Source organism: Phodopus roborovskii, unplaced genomic scaffold (genome assembly GCF_943737965.1).
Source record: "Phodopus roborovskii unplaced genomic scaffold, PHOROB, whole genome shotgun sequence".
Lineage (NCBI taxonomy): Eukaryota > Metazoa > Chordata > Mammalia > Rodentia > Cricetidae > Phodopus > Phodopus roborovskii.
The window spans coordinates 1,417,865-1,438,372 of record NW_026125575.1 but is presented as its reverse complement, the minus strand read 5'-3'; the positions used below and the strand labels follow the sequence as shown (position 1 = coordinate 1,438,372).

The 20,508-nt window shown below is 44.3% G+C and overlaps 1 protein-coding gene across 1 annotated transcript in view; it reads right to left on the bottom strand.

The window, feature by feature from the left end:
* The window catches only part of Dnah11 (dynein axonemal heavy chain 11), a 294,048-nt gene that overhangs the window by 230,804 nt on the left and 42,736 nt on the right, over nucleotides 1-20,508 (bottom strand). Inside the window, exons 15-23 of the mRNA XM_051177827.1 lie at nucleotides 16,824-17,156; nucleotides 16,387-16,638; nucleotides 16,111-16,280; nucleotides 15,104-15,326; nucleotides 10,078-10,194; nucleotides 9,890-9,976; nucleotides 4,485-4,643; nucleotides 3,450-3,533; nucleotides 1,513-1,671 (exon numbers count right to left, since the gene is read on the bottom strand). Coding sequence (XP_051033784.1) covers nucleotides 1,513-1,671; nucleotides 3,450-3,533; nucleotides 4,485-4,643; nucleotides 9,890-9,976; nucleotides 10,078-10,194; nucleotides 15,104-15,326; nucleotides 16,111-16,280; nucleotides 16,387-16,638; nucleotides 16,824-17,156 — 1,584 coding nt within the window. The remainder of the gene's footprint in view (nucleotides 1-1,512; nucleotides 1,672-3,449; nucleotides 3,534-4,484; nucleotides 4,644-9,889; nucleotides 9,977-10,077; nucleotides 10,195-15,103; nucleotides 15,327-16,110; nucleotides 16,281-16,386; nucleotides 16,639-16,823; nucleotides 17,157-20,508) is intronic.

The following is a 20,508-nucleotide window of genomic DNA, read 5'->3' as shown; positions in this document are numbered from 1 at the left end:
CATGAGCCGTTGGTGCAATCTGTGCACTCGACATGCACTCCAGCCCAGGTGGCAAAGAGACTGATTCTCTCTACCTCCACGTTACAGTCCAGCCCAGAAAACGGTGCTTTTCCCCACACTGACTGACTGAGAAGGTGACACTTTATCTTATACAAAGGCACTCTAGGGCTGGAGAGATGGCTCAATGGTTGACAGCACTGGCTGCTCTCCCGGAGGTCCTCAGTTCAATCCCAAGCAGCCACACGGTGGTTCACAACCATCTGTAATGAGACTGGGTGCCCCCTGACCGTGTGCGGGAATACATGCAGGCAGAACACTGTATATGTGATTGATAAATAAATAAATCTTTAAAAAAGAAAACAGGCATTCTATAAGCAATCAGAGAGTGTATCACAGCAAAAAGCATATAGGAAGAAATAGGAGGAGAAACTAGACACACAATCAGTTATATAAGCAGACACTTTTAAAATAAAAAAGGATTCTTAATGAGCACATCGATTAGTAATGAAGAGTAACTAGACCGAGTCTAAAAGGACTTGGGAAAATATGAACGTAACAGCTTCAGGGTCACTCTATAGATTGTTTTACTACAGGCTAGATCTCACCCATGAGCATCTGCATCACCTAATCTGACCCTCAGGTCTGCATGGGAAGCCTTGTTTTGACTTCATAGAAGAGTTAACGAAGGTACAAGGAGCAAGGAACGTAGCTCAGGACCCCATGATTCCTTGGTTTTGGGACGAGAGCCATGCTGCCAGGCTGCCCACACCCCTCCACGACCCCCTTTACTCTGTGTCTCCAGGGTAAATTTTCCAAACTTGCAATTTTTCCTTGCACCATGACGACATTCCCTCACAAATAAAGTTCCTGCTCCCCCCAAGGAGAAAACGCATCCCAGGCTTCCCCTGACTGAGCTCACTCTGGGTGAAAAAGGCAAAGCATATGATTGACACATTTGCTTTTCCATAAATATAGCTGCGTGGGGGGGAGGGGACACAGAAAACCTTGAGTGTCACAGACATGTGGAAAACCACTTTATGTCATGCTACACAACTACCAAAGATGACACCATATCACATACCGCGTTTTTAAAAAAGGTCTCACAGTGTCCCCCAGAGTCAGGACTGTACCTTCCAATTCTTTTCATGGCACATAAAACCACTAGCTGCTATTTGGTTTCTGTAAAATGCTGTCATATTTCTTCTTGATCACTCTTTACAGGGCAACTATGTTGCATAAAAAAAATAAACAGAATCCTTCTCGGGATAAAAGTAAAAATCAACCCACAGTAGAGAAGCAAAGTGACTTCCTGAGGGCGCACAGCCAGGAGAACACAATGGGGCGAGGGGCGGGCTCACTGGGTGCCTGGTCATTGGTCCTCGGGGAGCCTGACCTCTTCCATGTAGGTAGAGGCATTCCCCACATGCTCCACTCTTCATCGGATGAGGCAAGCTAGTAATGACACACTGCAGTAGGTACCTTCCAGTCAAGGTGGCCCCAGTACGTACGTACCCCAATGGTCTTCATCAGCTGCTGCCAATGCCTATCTCGGAGAGCAGGGCTTTGCAACTCTGCGATGGCTCTCAATGAGGTCGCCATGTCCTTCACGGTGCCCTCCAGGCCTGAATATGCATCCCAGATACGAACGGCCTTGTCCAGTGACCAAATCTCCTAAAGAAATGTAAGGGAAATGCCCAAATTCCTATAGATGACTTTGTGTTACATATATAATTATCTCCTCTGGGAGAATAATAGATCTTTTTCCATTTGTGGATTAAGAAAGTCAGTCAAGGGATATATGAAGCTAACATAAAGTTCCTGTCTTTAAAAAAATAATAATAATAATACAAGAAAGCGAAAGTATTGGCTCCTCCTCAGGACCAGTGGTTGTCCACCTGAGGGTCAGGACCCTTTTGGGGTCTACTTACCCTTTACAGGGGTTGCCTAAGACCATCAGAAAACACAGACATTTACATTACAATTCACAAGTAGCAATGAAAATAATTTTATGGTTGGGGAAGCCACAGCATCAGGAAGGATGAGAACCACTGCTCTAGACTTCGGACTAACCTAGAGAAATGCAAGAGGATCCTAATCCACTATGTACAAGCCATGTAGGTGCCAGAGTCTCTTAAACACAAGAGCTAAGTGGATATCCCAGGAAGATCAAATTCAGAAAAGTAAGAGTCTGTGGCACTCAGCCTTGCTTCCTCAGGAAACACAAGTGAAATCAGATTGTTCCCTGTATTAACGAGACTGTCTTGGAATATCTGGTTCATCTGAATAAACCTTTAAAATGCTGGCTGTTTGCAAGCATCTTTCCTTCCCCATGGAACTTAACTATTGTACGAGCTAGAGAAGTCATAAGTACGGCCTCCCTCTGCTCAGCTTTCATCTTCGCCCAAGGAACAAGGCCAGCAGTTGTGAATGATGAAGACCCATAATAAAGCTGGGTAGAAGATGGTGCCAATTCTTTTAATAATAAGGACACTGGGGTATTCGATAACCAATGGCGGAGGAAATGAATGGGGGGCGGGGTGAACACAGAATTAGCAACAGCACAGCAGCCCCATTAGCTCTAAGGGGTTTGAGACTGGGACAACAGAGACCTCAACCTGCATCAAAGACATTGTGACGTAGGAAGAAAGCAAAGGGCCCACCGCCTCTTTCCCCCCCCACACACACACACTGCTTAGAGCTCTCTGGGTGTGTCTACCAGCCCAAGAGCCTGGCTTTCTTTTAAACTTTATTTTATGTGAATTGGTGTGAAGGTGTTAGAACCCCCTGGAACTGGAGTTACAGACAGTCGTGAGCTGCCATGAAGTGCTGGGAATTGAACCCAGGACCTCTGGAAGAGCAGCCAGGGCCTTTAACCATGGAGTCATCTCTCCAGCCCCAGGGCCTGGTATTTTTAACTGCCTTTCTTCAGGCCCCATGCAGGACACTACGTTCAGGTAAATGAAGTTCTTTGTGCACTGGGCATCCTCTGCAGATGCTGGGGTAGCCACCAAGGTTACAAAGGTCTGTGTGAATCCAGATTTGACTCCAAGAGCCAAGCCAACAGAGGTCCCTTTGCAGATAAGAACTACTTATGATTGCAAAGGGAGAAAAACAGGGGTTCAATCCCTAAACCACAGCCCTCAGCCCTGGTGCTCACAATCTTACTCTCTACACTAGATGCTGCTGCAAGCTCACGGTCAGGGTTGCCTCTGATACACTCACTAATCCTTCACAGCATACACGGATACACTTTTATCAACTCCTTCTCAGAAGGGCAGGTTTGATGAGATGCAGAACTGGCTGAGATTGGGAGAAATACTCTTGTCTCATTCTGTTCGAAGTAAATAAGGAAACACAGCCACATACACCAGATACGAGAGGCAGGGGAAGGCGGAAGGAGGCGGCGCCGAGAAAGACAAATGGCTCCAGCCGGCAGTTATGAAACTCGCCTTGGCAAACCTCCTGAGTTCCGCATCCATCTGTTCCACATTGATCCGTCTCCACTGGGTTTTTGTCCAATTATCAATGCTTCTCTGAAAATGCACAAGGAGATAAAAGTGTCAACATTTGGCAAAGTGTGTCTCCACAGCAAAATATATAAGCCGGCGAGATGTGGGGACTCTCTCCACCAGGGGAAAGGCAATTTCTTTTTTAAATATTAGCTGCACTTGTCAAAACTTCCCCATCACTAAAACAAAACAAATTGCCAGAACATTCCAAGCTTAAGGGTGAAACACCATGATATATTAATTTTGAGTAGCAATAATAAAATACCACATAGTCACCGACATTTCATCCCGCATAGTTGAAATAAATTGTTAAGTATATTATTAAATAATAGGCTTCTATAATTCCACATGCAATGTAAATCAGGCTGTCACCCAAAAGTCTTTATTATAACAAAAATCTCATTAACCATTTTTGCTCATATTTCATATGCTTATCTGTATTTTATACCTTGTTAATATTATTGGCTTTCAGCTGACTTAAAGAATTTATGCAAGGTGTGTATTTTCCTAGAACTTTTTATACATAACCTTTTAGAGTTAGGCACATACAAATTAAATATTTTCAGTACGGTTCAGTTGACATATACATAAAGAAAATACAAACAGGGTGTCTGTGTGAGTTTGCATGCACAGCTAACTGTATATTTAACACAGATTTACATACTAATTTTTATTCATATTCTATGTAATATATCACCAAAGGATCTGAGACAGCCAGCTCATTATACAAGGTTTCACTCCGAACTAAATAGAAACAACTGATATTCAAGGCAGAATCATCCATTAACAGAGATCTCTGAACTTTAATTCTGGAATTGTCAGAAGTAAAATCTAGTGTGTGTGTGTGTGTGTGTGTGTGTGTGTGTGTGTGTGTGTGTGTACTTCAAAACAAATAAACTGATATAGGCACTGAAATTGCATGTTTACTCAAAGCTCTTACTAAAGAGAACCATGCTGCCCCAAAACCCATCTTACTCTGACATAAACAATGACATCCCAGAGTCCCTTCAGCAGCCGGATTTCCCTGCGGCTCTGCTTCATTTGTTTGTACTCTGGAAGAGCCACCTCGAAGAGACGTGCACGGTCTTGCATCTGTCCCATCTCTTCCTCCAAAGTCTGCAGTTCCTGATGTGCCTGAGGATAAAACACACATGCAAGCTACAGGCTGGGGGCAGAAGCCACACACCATCCCTGGTTCTGGTACTGCATATTCAGACTAGGATCCTCAAAAGAAGATTTAAATAAAAGCTCTGCTGGGTAATTGGTAAGCTGTAGAAAGCTTTTGACTTCTTGGTTTCTTCACGCCGCTGGGACTTTGCTCAAGGACAGGGGAAGTTCCGTATCAGCAATTATTATTATTATTTTTTTAATGATCAGTTAGCTTAACAAAACAACAAGGGGAGGAGGGAGGGTGGACCAAAAATTCTAGCTGTGAGTAGTACCTCGTGCCTATGATCGTAGTGTGCAAGAAACTGAGGCAGGTGGATCACTGAGGATGCAAGGCCAACAGGGACACAGAGTAAAACCCTGCAAAGGAAGCAGAAAAGGAAGGAACGGGGGGGGGGGGGGAGGGGGAGGAAGGGAGAGAGAGAGAGAGGGAGAGAAGAAAGAAGACAGAAAACCTCTCCAAATGGCCCTGTAGACGATTAATAGTACAAAACACACTCAAGAACACAGGTGCCCAAGTGCATTCCGAGTAAATTCATTCACACACACCTGTATCATCTTTGCTAAGGTTCATCTACTATCCTGCCACATGAAAAAGTTAACAACCGGCACAGGCTAGTTTGTTACTCCTCTTTGATGAACAACTTTTAATAGTATCTTCTACTCTCAGGCCAGGTGTTCACACAGTGAATTTGGGGGATGGGGTAGTCACAGAAGGGCTGAAAGGAAGCACCCTTCACCCATCCTGCTGGTGTTTCTGCGATGCTCACTCCTGTACTCTGCTGTTCTTTCCCCTGAGCTCAGGTTGCGATGTGATGCTAAGTGGCTGGCTTTTCAAAGTGCAACCAAATTTGCTTTCTGCCTCATATTTCCTTCCACCTCCCTCCCAAGGTACGATAACTGAATTACTTTATTTCCCTTCCTTTTTTCTTCTTAACGTTAAAAATTGGCATTTGATCTTTTTTATGTCCCATCAGTTCTAACTCTTTTGACCAGCAAATATTTACCTGTTTATCACGCACACAATTTAAAACATGTACACATTGTGGACCGGATCCCAATGAGAGGATCTTAACATATGAATTATCTCACTTCTCTTTTGGTGTGTGAGAACGCTTTAAAATGTACTCTTGGGAGATTTTTAAGTGTCAGAACGTTAGCATCAGCCAGTTTTCTCCCTTGTATCTACAGGAGACTGGTTCCATGACCCTGCCCTAGATACCCAAATCCAAATACACTTAGTCCCGTATATAAAATAGCATGGCATTCGTATATAAGATATGCATGCACTTTAAGTATTTTTTAAGTGATCTCTGATACCTAACACAATGTAAATGAGTCACAAACAGCTGTCACTCCAGGTCCTAATCACTACATTTGTTTTCTTTCAGTTTCTCTTCCTACTGGTTAATTTTGATACTTTATGTCACTGTGATGGTTAACGTTGTCACCTAGAAGGCAAACCTCTGGGCTTGAGTTGACAGATCGGATTAACGGAGATGGAAAAGACCCACCCTAAATGTGGGTGGCACCATTCCCTGGGCTGAATACATAGGAGAAAGTGAGCCCTGTGCGTCAGCAGCATCCCGGACGCCAGTTTTCCCCCTGCTACGATGAACCCTCAAACCATGAGCCAAAAAATCCCTTCCTGAAGTTAGTCTTGCCAGATTTTTTTTTCATAGCTACGAGGAAAAAAATAACTAATATCCAATACTGCATGGAATTATTATTTCTGGAAAAAATCTTGATGAATTATGTTTTTACAAAAAAAATGTATGTGCTTTATCCTCAAGCTTTCAGGTTTGATGTTAAAGTAATCTACAGCCACAAGTTCTAGGTCTTTCTATGCTATCATTCCCAGACTGTTAGCATTCCATTCATGGCTCAGATCATTCTTTTTTCCTTTTTATTATTATTATTATTATTATTATTATTTTATTTAACATATCAATCCCAGTTCCCTCTCCTTCCCATCCTCCCATGCCCCCCCTCGAATCCCATTCTCCACCCACTCCCCAGGGAGAGTGAGGCCTTCCAGGAGGGATCATCAAAATCTGTCAAGTCATTTGGGGTAGGGCCTCAGACTATTCTTTTCCAGGTCTGGCTGCATGTGACTCTGCCCTGAAAGTGATGTTTGACATGGCTGTTTCCTTGTCTGGAGGCAAGGTAGCAGGAGATACTTTGGGGATCTGTTGGCAGTGAGTTCATTCCAATGTTATGAAATTTCTCAGGGTTTGGAAGATGTCATCTGCGTACCTTCCCGTTTCTGTCCTTGCTCTTACCTCTTACCTGCCTGCCAGCTACTGCTACCAGCAGTTCTGTCTGGTTTTATCTGGGTCACCTTTGCTATTCTGCGGTTTACATTCTGTGATGAATGTAACCAGATTTTCACTTATCCCCACTGGGATTCAGTCAGCTTCTAGAATCCACAGTTCATGCTTTATCTAGCTCTAGATACGTCTCGATCTATCATTCTGTTTATCCCATTTTCTAGAACATGTTAGGTGCATTCCTCTGTATCTCTTCCCTATTTTCCATTTCTGCATGTCTATTTGCAATGTTCTGAGTCCTTTCTTCCAATGCAGTGTGCGTGTCCCCTATTTTTTCCAAATGTAACTAGCTTACTCTCCTGTCTGCCAAGTCGTGTGTCTTAGGCATCTGTAATTCCCATTTCTTCAAGTAACTGGTACTTTTCCAATTCAACGATCATTTTTGATAGATTCGAAACTGAGCAATGCTCATCCGTTCAGGATGCTCATTTTCTTTCCAGCATCTGAAGATTTACACGGCTTTGCATCTGGGGCTGCTGCTGACTCCCAGGTGTGATGGTTGAGTGCTGTTGATGTGATGCTGCATACTCAGGCATCACTTGCCTGGTCTGTTGTTGCCCCAAGGACACTGGATTGAGATTGGGATCATATTGTCCAGACATTTGAGTTTGCTTCTATTGGGTTCTAAAAAATTCCGTTCCCTGGCCCTGGAAATTCCCGAGTCCCAAGAGAACCACAGGTGCTTAGCCAACAGGCTCACAGACTCCCAGCACGCCCCTTTCCTCATCCTGCACCTTACTCTGAAGGTCGGTGGATCAGCAGGAACCCTGTGCACACTGTAAGCTCTGGATGCACTTTCCTGCCCTGCCTTGGTGAGCCTGAGATCTGCTCCAGTACAACATCCACTTGTGGCAAAAGTGTCCATCTCAAAGCTGCAGGCTTCCAGGATGTTCTGCATGTTCCAGAGTCCCTAATGCAGCATGGCTCTGGTACACGCCTCTATTCCCAACCTCCTTTGAAATGCTCTACCCTGCTGACAAGAGATTTCTCTCCCTTCTTCTAAGCAGGGCAGCCAATGTACATCCAGCATCTTTTATACGAGAGAGACTCTTCACAGATTCCATGACCCTCAAAGCCAACTACCTTTTATCTTGAATAATTACCCTGTTTTGCGCACCCCATCTTTAGCTCTGAACAAATCCCAGAACTTTACTGTGGAAGTAAAGGAAGGGAAAAGGAAATAAAGAATGAGTGAATCTCACAAGAGAACATTGACCTCCATGTTCCTGGCAAATCAGTGGCTTCTGTTTGTGGGGTGAAATGCCTGGGGTACAGAACCTCCCAATGTCACTGCAAAACAAGTACATGCCTGCCTCTGGTTGAGCCTGACTCTAGACATATTAGATTTACAAGCCAAGCAAACACATACAAATGGACTTCAAGAAAAAGGTAACCCCAGCTAGCTCCACCCTATTTGAAATGTCTGCCATATATCCTGAAAAACTTAGGATGAACCTCTCACTTTTAAATATGCAACTATAAGCAGCCACAGTATGTGTAGAAGTGGTGAGATTCAATACATATCTGTCAAGAATGTTTGCAGACAACATATTGATGAGTCATGTTAAAAAAAAATTTTTTCCATCCACAATCTGTTCGGACCACCTGGGGTTTTGGTATAGTCTTTTAACAATCCTTTATTAACATATGCTCACTTATTCCTTTTCAACAAATATAAACCAACTTTCCTCACCCAAATGGGAGAGACAACCTTAGGCCACAGAGGGATGTGTTTTGTTTTGTTTTCTTTGTTTTTAAATTGGATAAAACAATTGTTTCAGTTCAAAGCCAGATTTGGAAAATGGGGTAAGATTTGGAAAAGACATCAATCTGGACATCATTTCAAGAGGAAATACTAGGCCAAGCATGAAGATAGAGTTCAGGGAAGAACCCAGATGTTAATTAACTGCACCTAAACGGAAACATTGTAACCCTCACAAGGGCATCTTTGCACTACTTGGGTTGCTAGCTTAGGATCGTGAAGTATTTTTCTAACACAAAGATATAAGACATCCTTTCAAGTCTCCTATGGATCACGTGTGGGTTTGAGTTCATTCTTATAATAAAGTAGCTTGTGAGAAACTAACATTGGATGACTCAACACTATTTACACCCAGGATTATGAGCTTTTCTGTGGTTAAAAGTTACACCCAGTAGGCTGGAGGCAGAGTTCAGTGGGTGAGCATTTATGGAGCATGTACAGGGCTCCCCAAATCAATCTCTACTACGGGAGAGCAAAGGAGAAGGCTATCACATGGAAAACAGTATCATTGTTAGAATTCCTGATTCCCTCAAACAAGATTTAAACAGCCAGAACTGTAATCCTATTTCTGAAATTCATGAACTGTAATCTGCAAAGAAAAAAATATGTAACTATATGTTGATTTTCTGCATCTGAAAGGAGAAAAATTAAAGCTATCTCTTAGAGCTACAGGGCAATACGCTTAATAAACAATCTTTTTTACCCCCCCTTACTCTGTGTGTGTGTGTGTGTGTGTGTGTGTCCATCCACACACATGTATACATGTACCTGCTCATGTGTTTATTGGAAATTGAACTTAAGACCTCCATCCAGAAACTAAGTAAGCTCTCTCTACCATGAGCTATATCCCTGTCCTCACTTTTTATTTTGATTGTGATCCTATCTTGGTCTCACACAAGCTGCCAGGATTACAGACCCATGCCATTGAGGCTGGTTTGATAGTAGTCTGGGCATGTGGTAAGAGTTCAACACACATTCTCCATACTGCTTTCCCTGGCGTGGTTATTTTGATGATGGTGTTCAAAGGAAACACAATTTAAAACAATCTAATGTAGGTAAAAGGAAACTCCTTTTCTAATCTGGCCACCGTGGTGTGCACAAGATGGTTGAGGATGAATTACCTTATCAAGTACTGCGTATGGATTCTCTGCCCTAAATCCAAGTGGGGCATAGCTTCTGAATCTCTCTCTAAATTCTGCTTGCCTTTCCTGGTCAGGGGAGAAAAGTGAATGTCAATCAGACAACTTCAATTATGCCTGCCATGCTTTCCCTAAAGACAGACAAACACACAGCAAACTCACTAACTCACATCAAACAGAATGCACTTTCTCCTGATAAGAGTGACCTCCGCATTTTGGAGTGGAGAGACTTCGTGCCTGACCGTGGCTGCGATCTTCTTGGTGGTCTCCCATCTTTCAGGTAGTTCCTGGGCAAACAAACGTGCAATTAATTAGACATCACTTCAGTTCCTGAACCAACAACTCTACTACATGAGGGCAAATAATTCTTATTTTTTTTTTAATACTCTGACTCAGGTCATCTTTTAGTCCTAAGTCATGTAAATAAAACAAGGTTGCAGCATAGTGATTAAAGGGGTTAGGACCAAGACTTCTCCCATGCAGGCACCAGAATTGCTTTCATCTTAGAATTGGCAGAAATTATTTTTAAAATAAAGACTCACATCCAGATCACTTTGCTGTTGTGGGAATAAAGTTAAAGAGCTGTGTGGTCTGGTCTGGGGAGGGGCTCAGGCAGTAAAAAGTGCTTGCCGTGCAAGCTCCTGAGTTACCTAGGTGTGACAGTGTGCTTCTGCAATCCGGAGAGAGGGCACAGAGCTAGGAGAAACCCTGGGGCTTGCTAGCCAGGTAGCCAGGCCAAATAGGTCAACTCCAGGTTCATCGAGAGATCTTATCTCAAAATGTAAGTGATTAGAGAAAACACCCAGCATTGAACTATGACTTCCACATGTACACTGTGCACCCAGACACACATATTACACACACACATACACACACACATACACGAGTGAGTGCGTGCACACACACGCATGTGCAAAATTAAAGTGCTCTGGGCATGAAATTACTGATTCTAAAAAAAAAAAAAAAAAAAACCAGAAATTTAAGCCAGGCATTTTAGCAATCTAGTAAGTTAAAAAAAAAAAAAAAAAAAAAAAAAAAAAAAAAACAGTTGCTTTGAAACTTTGATTCTGAGTAGGGTAAAGCTACAATGTGATTCCATTTATCATCACAATTTGCAGTGCTCCATCCAAACTGGCTCAAGGAGGTTAAGTTTTCGCCCTGAAGTTGGCCCAGTTCTTCCAAGGAGGAATTTTTGAAGGAACTTAAGTGGCCAAAGGGAAAGAAAGGAAAGGTCAATTCCTACTTGACGTTGAACACAAACAGCAATGAGCAGCTGAGGATCTACCTCCACTTTGATCTCCCTGCCTACTGTGCAAACAGGTGAGGAAGAACAGACTTCCTCTGAGGAGCCACGATGGGCAGTTGCCATGGAGAAGCATCCCTGTGGCCAAGAACGCCCAACTTGTCTTGTCATACAAAGCCACGCAGAGTGACGTGGCCCTTACTTGTTGAGCTGAATTGCAAAGATCCAAAGGTTCTACGGGCTATTTTGAACCCCTCAATAAATATTTGATGAACAAGTAGATGTGTGGAGAGGGTGCTTCAGAGGTCAAACACGTTCTCTGACATAAAATAAGTGCAGTGTCTCTAGAAGAGAATGAAGGAGACGTGCGTGGAACTATTTCACATGGCACATTGTACTATTGTCCCCCAGCAGGCCAACCAGCCATGGGCTCAATACAGCCATACGGGAACCCCTCCAACTCAAGAACCAACAGGCTCTAAAACACTCTTTGTTCCCATCCTTTGCCGCCTCCTCTCATTAAAATCCTGTATCTCAGGACCCTGGATTCTATCCCCAGCATGATGTTGCTTGGCTATAATCCCAATGACTCAGGAGTGAGGTTGAAGCCAGGAGTAGGGGTGAAACATAGCAATTTCACGGCCTGATGAGGTACGTGAGGCTGTGTCTCAAACAATAAGAACAACACAACCCAATCCAAGTCAGCACCTCATCGGAAGCCATGGCCAGGAAGCCAGGGAGAGTCACAGGGGACAGCTCAGGCCCTGTATCTTCCCCAAACACAGCAGGCCTGTCATGTGTCTACAAAGTCTAAATACCTCTTTACTTGATGCAAATACTTAAAAAGCAAAAGGTCAGATAATCTCAAAAATCTAACGGACAGGACCCAACTCGGGGAGGAGGTAACTCTAGGTGAGGCACAGTGGATGAGGGCTTCTGGGAGAGACGGAGTTGGTGCTACTGTGGGGTAGACTGTAGACAGGGTGTAAGGATTCAGGCCTTATGCTGGCCTGCCCCTGTCATCCGGCAGAATGCACTCAGGCAGTACCCTGGTCAGCCCAAGGGGAGAGGACCCCTTTAAAAGAAAGACCTCAGTCCACTTACGCTCTCTCTTCCCTGCTGTTTCCCTGGGGCGGGCAGGACTTTTCCTGACTCTTCTCCTCTGTCCTATCTCTGACTCTGTATCCTCCCCCTACCTTTTCTTTTCTAATAAAACCTCTCACTTAAGCTCTGTCTGCCTGGCATGTTTGTCCCCCACCTTGGTCACCCTCGCCTGCCACGGAATCCGCCAAGGTTCCTCACCTTTATTCCCAGCATAGGATATGGGGAGGGATGAGGTAGATTAAGGGGAACAGCAGAAATGCCAAGGAGAGAACAGACTAAAAAGATTCGAGCCTCTAGAGGCCACCTTGCTGAAGCTAAGTGCCCAGGGCCGGGGAATGACAAAGAAACTCTCAGGAACGCAAGCACACCGAATTTTTGTTTTGTTTACAATCATCATAGAAGTAAGCATACAAGAGTCTTGGAACTGCAAGTTATTCAAATAAAGTTACAACGCATCTTTCCTCCTACCCTAGCCTGCTTCTGAAAATTTAATATTTTCAATATAACCAAACCTTGAGGGAGTCAAATTTTCATACAATAAATTCTTGAGGAAATGAATACTTCCTCTTACTGATTAGTTATGTCATAACTGGCTTCTCTGTGAGATAGATGGAAAGGTCCAAGATCAGACACAAAGAATACCCAGATTATTCTTTTAAGAAGAAATACTGGAGCAGTGAAACAGCTTAAAGGGGAAAGGTGTACATCTGCAAGACTGCGTTAGATCCCCAGAAACCACACTGTGGAAGGAGAGAACCAACCCTGAAAGGTTGTTCTCTGACCTCCATACAAACACCACACACACACTCATACACACACACACACACACACACACACACAGACATGCACGCACACACACAGGGAAAATAGATGTAAAGACTAAGTACATAAAAAAAATCTTTGTAGCTGATGCTACTGTAGCTAATTCATCTCTCCCTGTTTTTAAGCATTTGTCTGGCCAGTTTGTCTCTCCGTCCCATGTAGCAGCTCCAAGGATAGTTTCATATAATGCAGAATAATTCATATGCAGTGGTTCTCTTTGTCCTTTATGGTCAAAGAACACTTTTGTAATAACATATTGTTGTATTTTATCCTATCAAAATAGAACGTGGCCACCAGTGTGAAAACCAAGTTGTCAATTCTTCAAAAAGTCACGTATAGAACTACCATATGGCCCAGCAAGTCCACTCCTAAGTGTATACCAGAAAGAGATGCAAAACAGATGTTCAAATATCCACACACCCATGTTCGAAGCAAAATAATTGACACTAGCAAAGGGGGGGGGAAATATTACACCCATTAGTAGATGGATGGGTAAACACTGTGTGTTTACAACGGGACACCATTTAGCCATTAAAAAAAAAAAAAAAACTGATGTCACAAAGTGAATAAAGTCTCTAAAACATTATAGCAGGTGAAGTCAAGTAAAATGGGTCACACAGCGTAAGACTCAATTTATATGGAACAGGTAGAGTAAATAAATCCACAGAGATAAACGGTTGCCAACGGTTGAAGAGTAGGGCTTGGCTATGGGTACAGAATGATTGTGGCAATGAATGGGCAGTTCCTTTGGGAGATGAGGAGAATTTGGTGGCACTGAACAGAAGTGGTGGCTACACAGCTCTGTAAATACACGGAATCTCATTTAATTGTACATTTAAAATATTTTATGTTAACTTAGTTGTCAGTTTCCTCTGAATAAAAAAGGAGATAACCAAAGTAAATTAGAAATACTGAATATAGAAAAATTTAAAAAAAAATTATCTTAAAAAGAGTTGCAAGAAATATTTTACCACAAAGGAAACACACTCCAAGATATATAATGTGCCAAGACACATACATGAGAGCTAACCCTCAGTATTGAAAAAGAGATGCTGTAGCCAGAGACAAAGTCAGTGAGTAGGAGGGCTTGCTGGGCAAGCTGGAGAACCTGAGTCCAGATTGAAGCATCCATTTTAAAAGCTAGGAGTGGTACTTGCACATGGTAAGCCTGCCTGCAGCTGTCAGGGATAGGGTAGAGGCAGGGGAATTACAAGAGCCAGCTGACTGTCCATGTAGCTCCAGATTCAGTGAAATACCCCGTATCTCAGGGGTCTCGGGTACAGAATGAGAGACCCCGATGTCCACCTCTGGCCTCTGCACGCATACACACATACACACTCACATGCGTACACAAATCAGTATTTGGGTTGTATGCTCTGACCACTAATCTAGACAAACAGACCTCAAAGCAAGCTTTGGTTAATGCACCCACTGATTATATTCACAGGGTCCATTGCAAGTCCACCCCGAAACCCACAGTCTACACAACGCCAATATGCACAGTAGCAAAGGCTCAACTAGAATAATTTTTTTTTATTCGTAAATTCAGTTAAAATTAAACAGACCATTGTTCATACTCTGGCACACACCAGCCACCAAATGTTTCTGGATCTCAGACAGTGTGAAACAGAAATCTGACAGGAAAACACAGAGATTTCCCCATCCAGACCACATTCCAGATTTTTACCATCACATTTGTGGCATATTGCCAAGACTAGAACGCTTCTCAGATGACAGGCAACTGATGACACAGAAGACCGTGGGCATAGCTGCACCACACACATGAAAATGACAGTACACAGTGGATGAGGACATTTTCCTAATGACACACACAGAGATGGGTACTGGCATCGCTTTACTACCTCTATGACCTGGGGAAATTTCTCTTTCACCTTCAGATCTTTTTCTGTGCCATGAAAACACCTCTCACCTAGGTTCATATTGTGACAAGAGTGTGCATAAAGCAAGCACCTGGCTGAAGGAATGGCTTGGGTACTGGCAACTATGCTCATTTCATGGGTTCTTACCTCCAGCTGGGCATAGACTTGCTCAGGCATCTTCTGGCCATAGCTTTCCAACAGCATGATGGTTTCTTTCAGAGGTTCAAAGAGCTCGTCTGTAGCTCTCTGCCGGCTTCTTACAGCCAGAAGATGGCCCATGATATCAACTAAGCCGTTGTGATCGCCTTCGCTCAGCTGTCTCTGGAGACCTGCATCTGTCTGCTTGATGAATCCTTGCAGCTCATTCAGACTGTAACAAACACGTACACATGTGTGCACGTAAGCTAGGTTAGTGAAAACATGTAGCCTCATACACAGAGTCCAAAGTAGGACTGCTCACTGTAGCAGAAAGACGGACAGAAACATTAATTGCCAATTACCAGATTTAAGCATCCTTTCATGTCCTTTCCCACATCCTCCACATCAAGCCAAGACATATTCTCCAACCCTTAGCAATGGCTTGCCATTCTCTTTCCCTATGGGTTACTTATTATGGCACTTTGTGTAAGTAATGACTGTATATGACCTTCATTTGCCAACTTTCACCACACTGATGGGTTTCAAGTTCACTCCTATGAGAATTATAAGGCTTGATTGGTTCTTATTTTCATTATGTGTAAACATTACTTTTTAAATCTACTGTAAAGTTAGTGGTATAAATACTCTTGGAGTTCATTTGTAAACTACAAGTCAGATAGCTGTGGGTATGCATAACCAGAGGCCAAGTTCAGGTGTTATTCTTCAGGTTCCACACAACCTATCTTGTTCTGATTCTGAGTCATGGTTTCTCACTAAACCTGGAGGAGCGTGCTGCTTTAGGCTGGCTGGCTGGCAAGCCCCAGGGATTCTTCTGGGGTCTTTTGCCTTCCCACCTACGGGACTGCCAGCATATTCTACCTCTGTGTATCTTTCACGTGGGTACGGGAGATTGCACTTGGATCCTCACTTTAAATGTGACAAGCCATCTTCACAGCCCTACCAGTCAACTTCTGTGGAAATGCTAGTGCCGTTTCAAACGCCAAGGCCAAGGCTACCTGTCAATGACAAATCTCAGCAGATGTTCTTGAAACATCCAACTCCACTTCTTGACCACGTTGAGCAAGCTCAACTTGAAAGGCTTCATGTCTACCTTGAACCAGCCGTTAAACACTCGGAAGTCGTCAAACTTGCTCATCTGAACATACAGAGCCTCATAAATGTCGATCTATAAGATTAGAGAGAGGAAAAAAAAACCACACACACACAGCTATATATCAACTTCACGAAAGGCCAGCTAATAGCACTAAATGCTGAGGGGTCGTTTGCCTTGCCTGCTCCTTGAATTGTTCTAGAGTTGGTGGTTGAAGGATGTCTTCACTTGCATGTGCATCTATTTCTTCAGATGGTACAGCATGTCCGTACAGAAGAAACTGCTTCAGAATCTCTACCCGGTCATCAACCCAGAGGTAAGAGTAGGTCTCCAGAGAACCTTTGAACTCCAAGACTTTGTTGATGACGTCAGCCACCCTGTTCATTATCTCCTGCCGGACCTCTGCCAGGCCTAACATGTTGTCCATATCGTTCTAAACGAGAGAGGAACCAAGTGTGTTCTTATTGCAGAGACTTCTTACCTCAACACCATCTGATGTAATTCTTCAAGGGAGATCGATCACTCAACAGAAGGTGGGGGGTGGGAAGCCATGTGGCTCTTACTGGAATCTTTCTGGGACTGCTGGTTACCCTGGCTTGGTTTCCCCTAAGAGAGTACCTGGTAGTTTGTGATGTTGAGGTGTGCCGCCACGCGCTCCATCTGGGCAGACATCCTGAAGCTGCCACACAACATTTCTTCCACCAGATCGTAGAAGCCGTCCCCAGCCTCTCTGTCTAAAGGGGGCTTAAACACAATCTCGGGGGGCATTAAGATCATCTGTGCTTGGAAAAACAGTGCAGGCTTCAGCTGCCTCTCTGTGTTCCTCAGGAAGAAGTCCAGGTCATGCAGGATGGCCTGAAAAAAGCCCTCCACCACAATGTCGTCAATGAACTCCACATACATTTTCCAGGAATCCAGAGAAGGGTCAGCTCTGAAGAGCTTCCGGTTCTCCTAAGAACAAAGCATTGAAGTGTTGGTGGTAGTGATGACCAACATAAAAGGGAAGCCTGGGTGGCTGTTGAAGAAAGGACTGAATTTTTGTGTGTGATACTAAAATACTCAAATCTAAGGCTATAAAACCTGTCTGGTTAAAAAGTAAAGGTTGTTGTGGGATTTTATAACAGGGTAACATTCAGCTAACATACCACATACGTTCAGAAAAATACTTTGAAAGAAAAATCAATATGAAAATTGCTCTCTTCAAATAAAGGCAAGAAATATACCAGATCGCAACAAATTCTGGAAATACTAGACCCCCCCCCCAAGCTCCAGCTCTTGATCTGTTCCCCAGTTTATACTGTCTTGGACTTTTCTGTCCATGCCCTTATGTGGAGAGATTTCCCAGTGTCCTCAGAGAACACCATTCTGGGACATTACAAAGTCAGGGATGGGAACTCTACGAGTTCGCTGCCCCCAAACTTAAGGGTTAGGTCTCTTGGGGGTGCTGTATTCCTGCCACGTATCTGGACCGTCCACATGCAGTCATGTGACCTGCATGCATGCGATGCGCATCCCGAGACCCTGCACACGGTAGCCTTTTTTGTCTTCTTGCAGGGGGAGGGGAATCCCATGGATATGAAAAACAAAGCCAGTGACACATTCCAGGCCACGCTGGTGGAAGCCGGTGACTACACAGGCCTGGAAATCAGCTCCCTCTCATGTCCCCAGCGAAGGGCTGCCCTGATACATCACACACACCAGAGCCATTTCAGCTCACAGCTGAGCCACTCAGAACAAGTGGACTTTTACACACTGGGCAGGGTGGCAGCAGAACCCAGGCTCCTTCTAGAACTGTCTGCACTGGGTGTGCTGCCCCTCCCCTTCCTCCCGTCTCCTGGAACTCTTCCGACAGGAATCAGTGACATCCCACATGGAAAGAAAAGACACAGAGGAAGAGAGCGGGGGGGGGGGGGGGGCTTCTCCGCCACCGCCATGTCCCTACATCTTTCTCCAAGCCATATCCTCCCCAGCTGTTTGAAAAAGGTTCCATAAATCACAGAGGCAAATGTCACTCATAGGCTGGACATACTCAACCAACCAATCGCTGTGCGTGTGGATTTGCTTCCTTTACCGCCCCCCCCCCCCCCGGTCGGGACAGAGGCTTCTTTTTAAACACAGAATGGGAGTTTTGAACTACTCAGTTTTGAAGAAAAACAGAGGGTATTGTTAAAAGAAACATTCTGACTGTATTCTCTGAAAAGGAAGAGAGGGCCCTTCTTTCATAACAGTTTCTAGTCAGGTCTTTTGCTGCCCGGTGCATTTTAATCAGGATTTATAAGACTGAATGTCTAACATTGGATATTGGAGTTTAAGGAATTTTTTTAAGTATCAAGAAAATGCAACAACAACAACAACAAAGAAACCAGATTGTGATCTGCCTCCTGTCCTCTGTGAGATGGACCCTGCTATACAAACAGTTGTTAAGCCTACCCCCACGAAGTCATGGAAGATTTGATAGCACCAAAGAGAGCCACACCCAATGGTAGCTTAAGATGCAAAGAATTCTGTAACATCCAGAGGTGGTCTTCCTTTACATGTCACATTGCTTGAAGTTTCTCTTCTGCTCTAGGAGCCTTAGGTAGCATCTCAGAGCAAACACAGCCCTGCCTACAGCCTGATCTCAAACTTCTAGCCTAGACCCCGAGACCAGAAGAGAATACACCTCTGTCAATTAAAACCCTCTTATGGCACTTTGCTATGTCAGCTTCAGGGGAGCTTGGAAAGGACTAAATAAGACATGACAGATTTTTAAAGGTGTCTGGCTGTTATGTTGGCACTATGTCTAGAAAATGATCAAGATGAGTGGCCTCCTCTGGACCGAAAGCCTCTGCCATCACATGGTGAAAGAGACATAAGGTCTCTTTCAGTAACGCTTTAAGTTCATCCATGAGGGCTCTGTCCTCAGGACCTCATCCCCTCCCAAAGGCCCTACACCTCCTGTTCCCATCAGCTTGAATGTTAGAATCTGAGCTGGGGAGAGATCAATGTACAGACCCCCTAAGAGGTCATAGATGGTGGTTCCTGAGTAGATGGAGCAGTGGAAGCAACTAGAAATGTTGGATTCTGGATGTGTTTTGAATTAAGTAGAGCTGACACATGTTGTCAGGGGTTGTATGGATGTGGAGGATGAGAAGGGGTGGATATTGAAGACTACAGCTTCTGTCAAGATCCACGGGGGGGGGGGGCACTGTCAAAGGGGGAGACCTACACGGGAAGACAGGGATTTCTGTTTTAGGCAGTTTGAGGCTGAGTTGGACAACTGGGTTGACTAGTGTGGGAATCAAGAAAAGAATGCCTACCGGAAATGCAAATTCAAGAGCAAGGGCACTAAACCGGCTTGTGGGAGGAGGCAGTGTGGGTCTGGGGACTGCTGGCCAGGGTGCCATTACTCTCTTCAGGAAAGGACAGCCCGAATGGCATAGTAGGGTCGTTGTCTGCCCTCAGGTGCTGCCTAGGGCTTCACAGAGCAGGGAAGAACCTTCCAGGCATTTGGCATGTAAAGGAAGAACATACCTGGAAATTAAATTGGAACAAAAGCCAATGTGTGCAAAGGCCAGTAAATCTCCCTGTCTCCCTATCCCCTTCCATGAAGGTTAGCGGTTCACCTCTCCACCTTCTCTCTCAATTCCCTGAGCACCCCAGGTACTCCAGCTAGCCAGAAGCCTCCTCTGCCCAAGGCACTCTGCATGCCACCGCATGACTCTATGGCCTTTTTCAAGTCTCTGCTCAAATCTTACTTTCCCCTTAGACCTACTCTAATCACACCATTTAATCTGCACCCTCTCTCCATACCCTCTCTCCCCAATCCTAACTGAATGCCAACCTTTATTTCCTGCAGCACTTACCAGTTTTAACACACCAGATTCATTAGCTCTCCCTGTCACCAGACCATAAGATCCATAACAGTGAGGATCTTTGCTCTACTCACTGATGGATCTCCAACTCAGAATGGGGACAGTGGGCAAAGCACTTGAACACGGTCATGAAGACAGGAGCTCAGTCCCCAGCACCCACGTAATTGCCTGGTGGGTGGTGGTGTGTCCAGAATTCTAGAACTGTGTAGGTGGAAATCAGATCTCTAGATCAATCTGACTGTACCAGCGACATCTGGGATCACATGAGAGATCTGGCCCCCAAAGAATAATGTGGTAAGCAATCAGGAAAGATTTGTGACATCTGCATCAAGGCTTCCACCTGCATGCACACACACACTCACATGAAAACCTGGACACAGGTGCTCCCACACAGGTTCAAGCATGCATGAGCATGCACTCTACACAAAGGCACATGTAAGTACACTTAG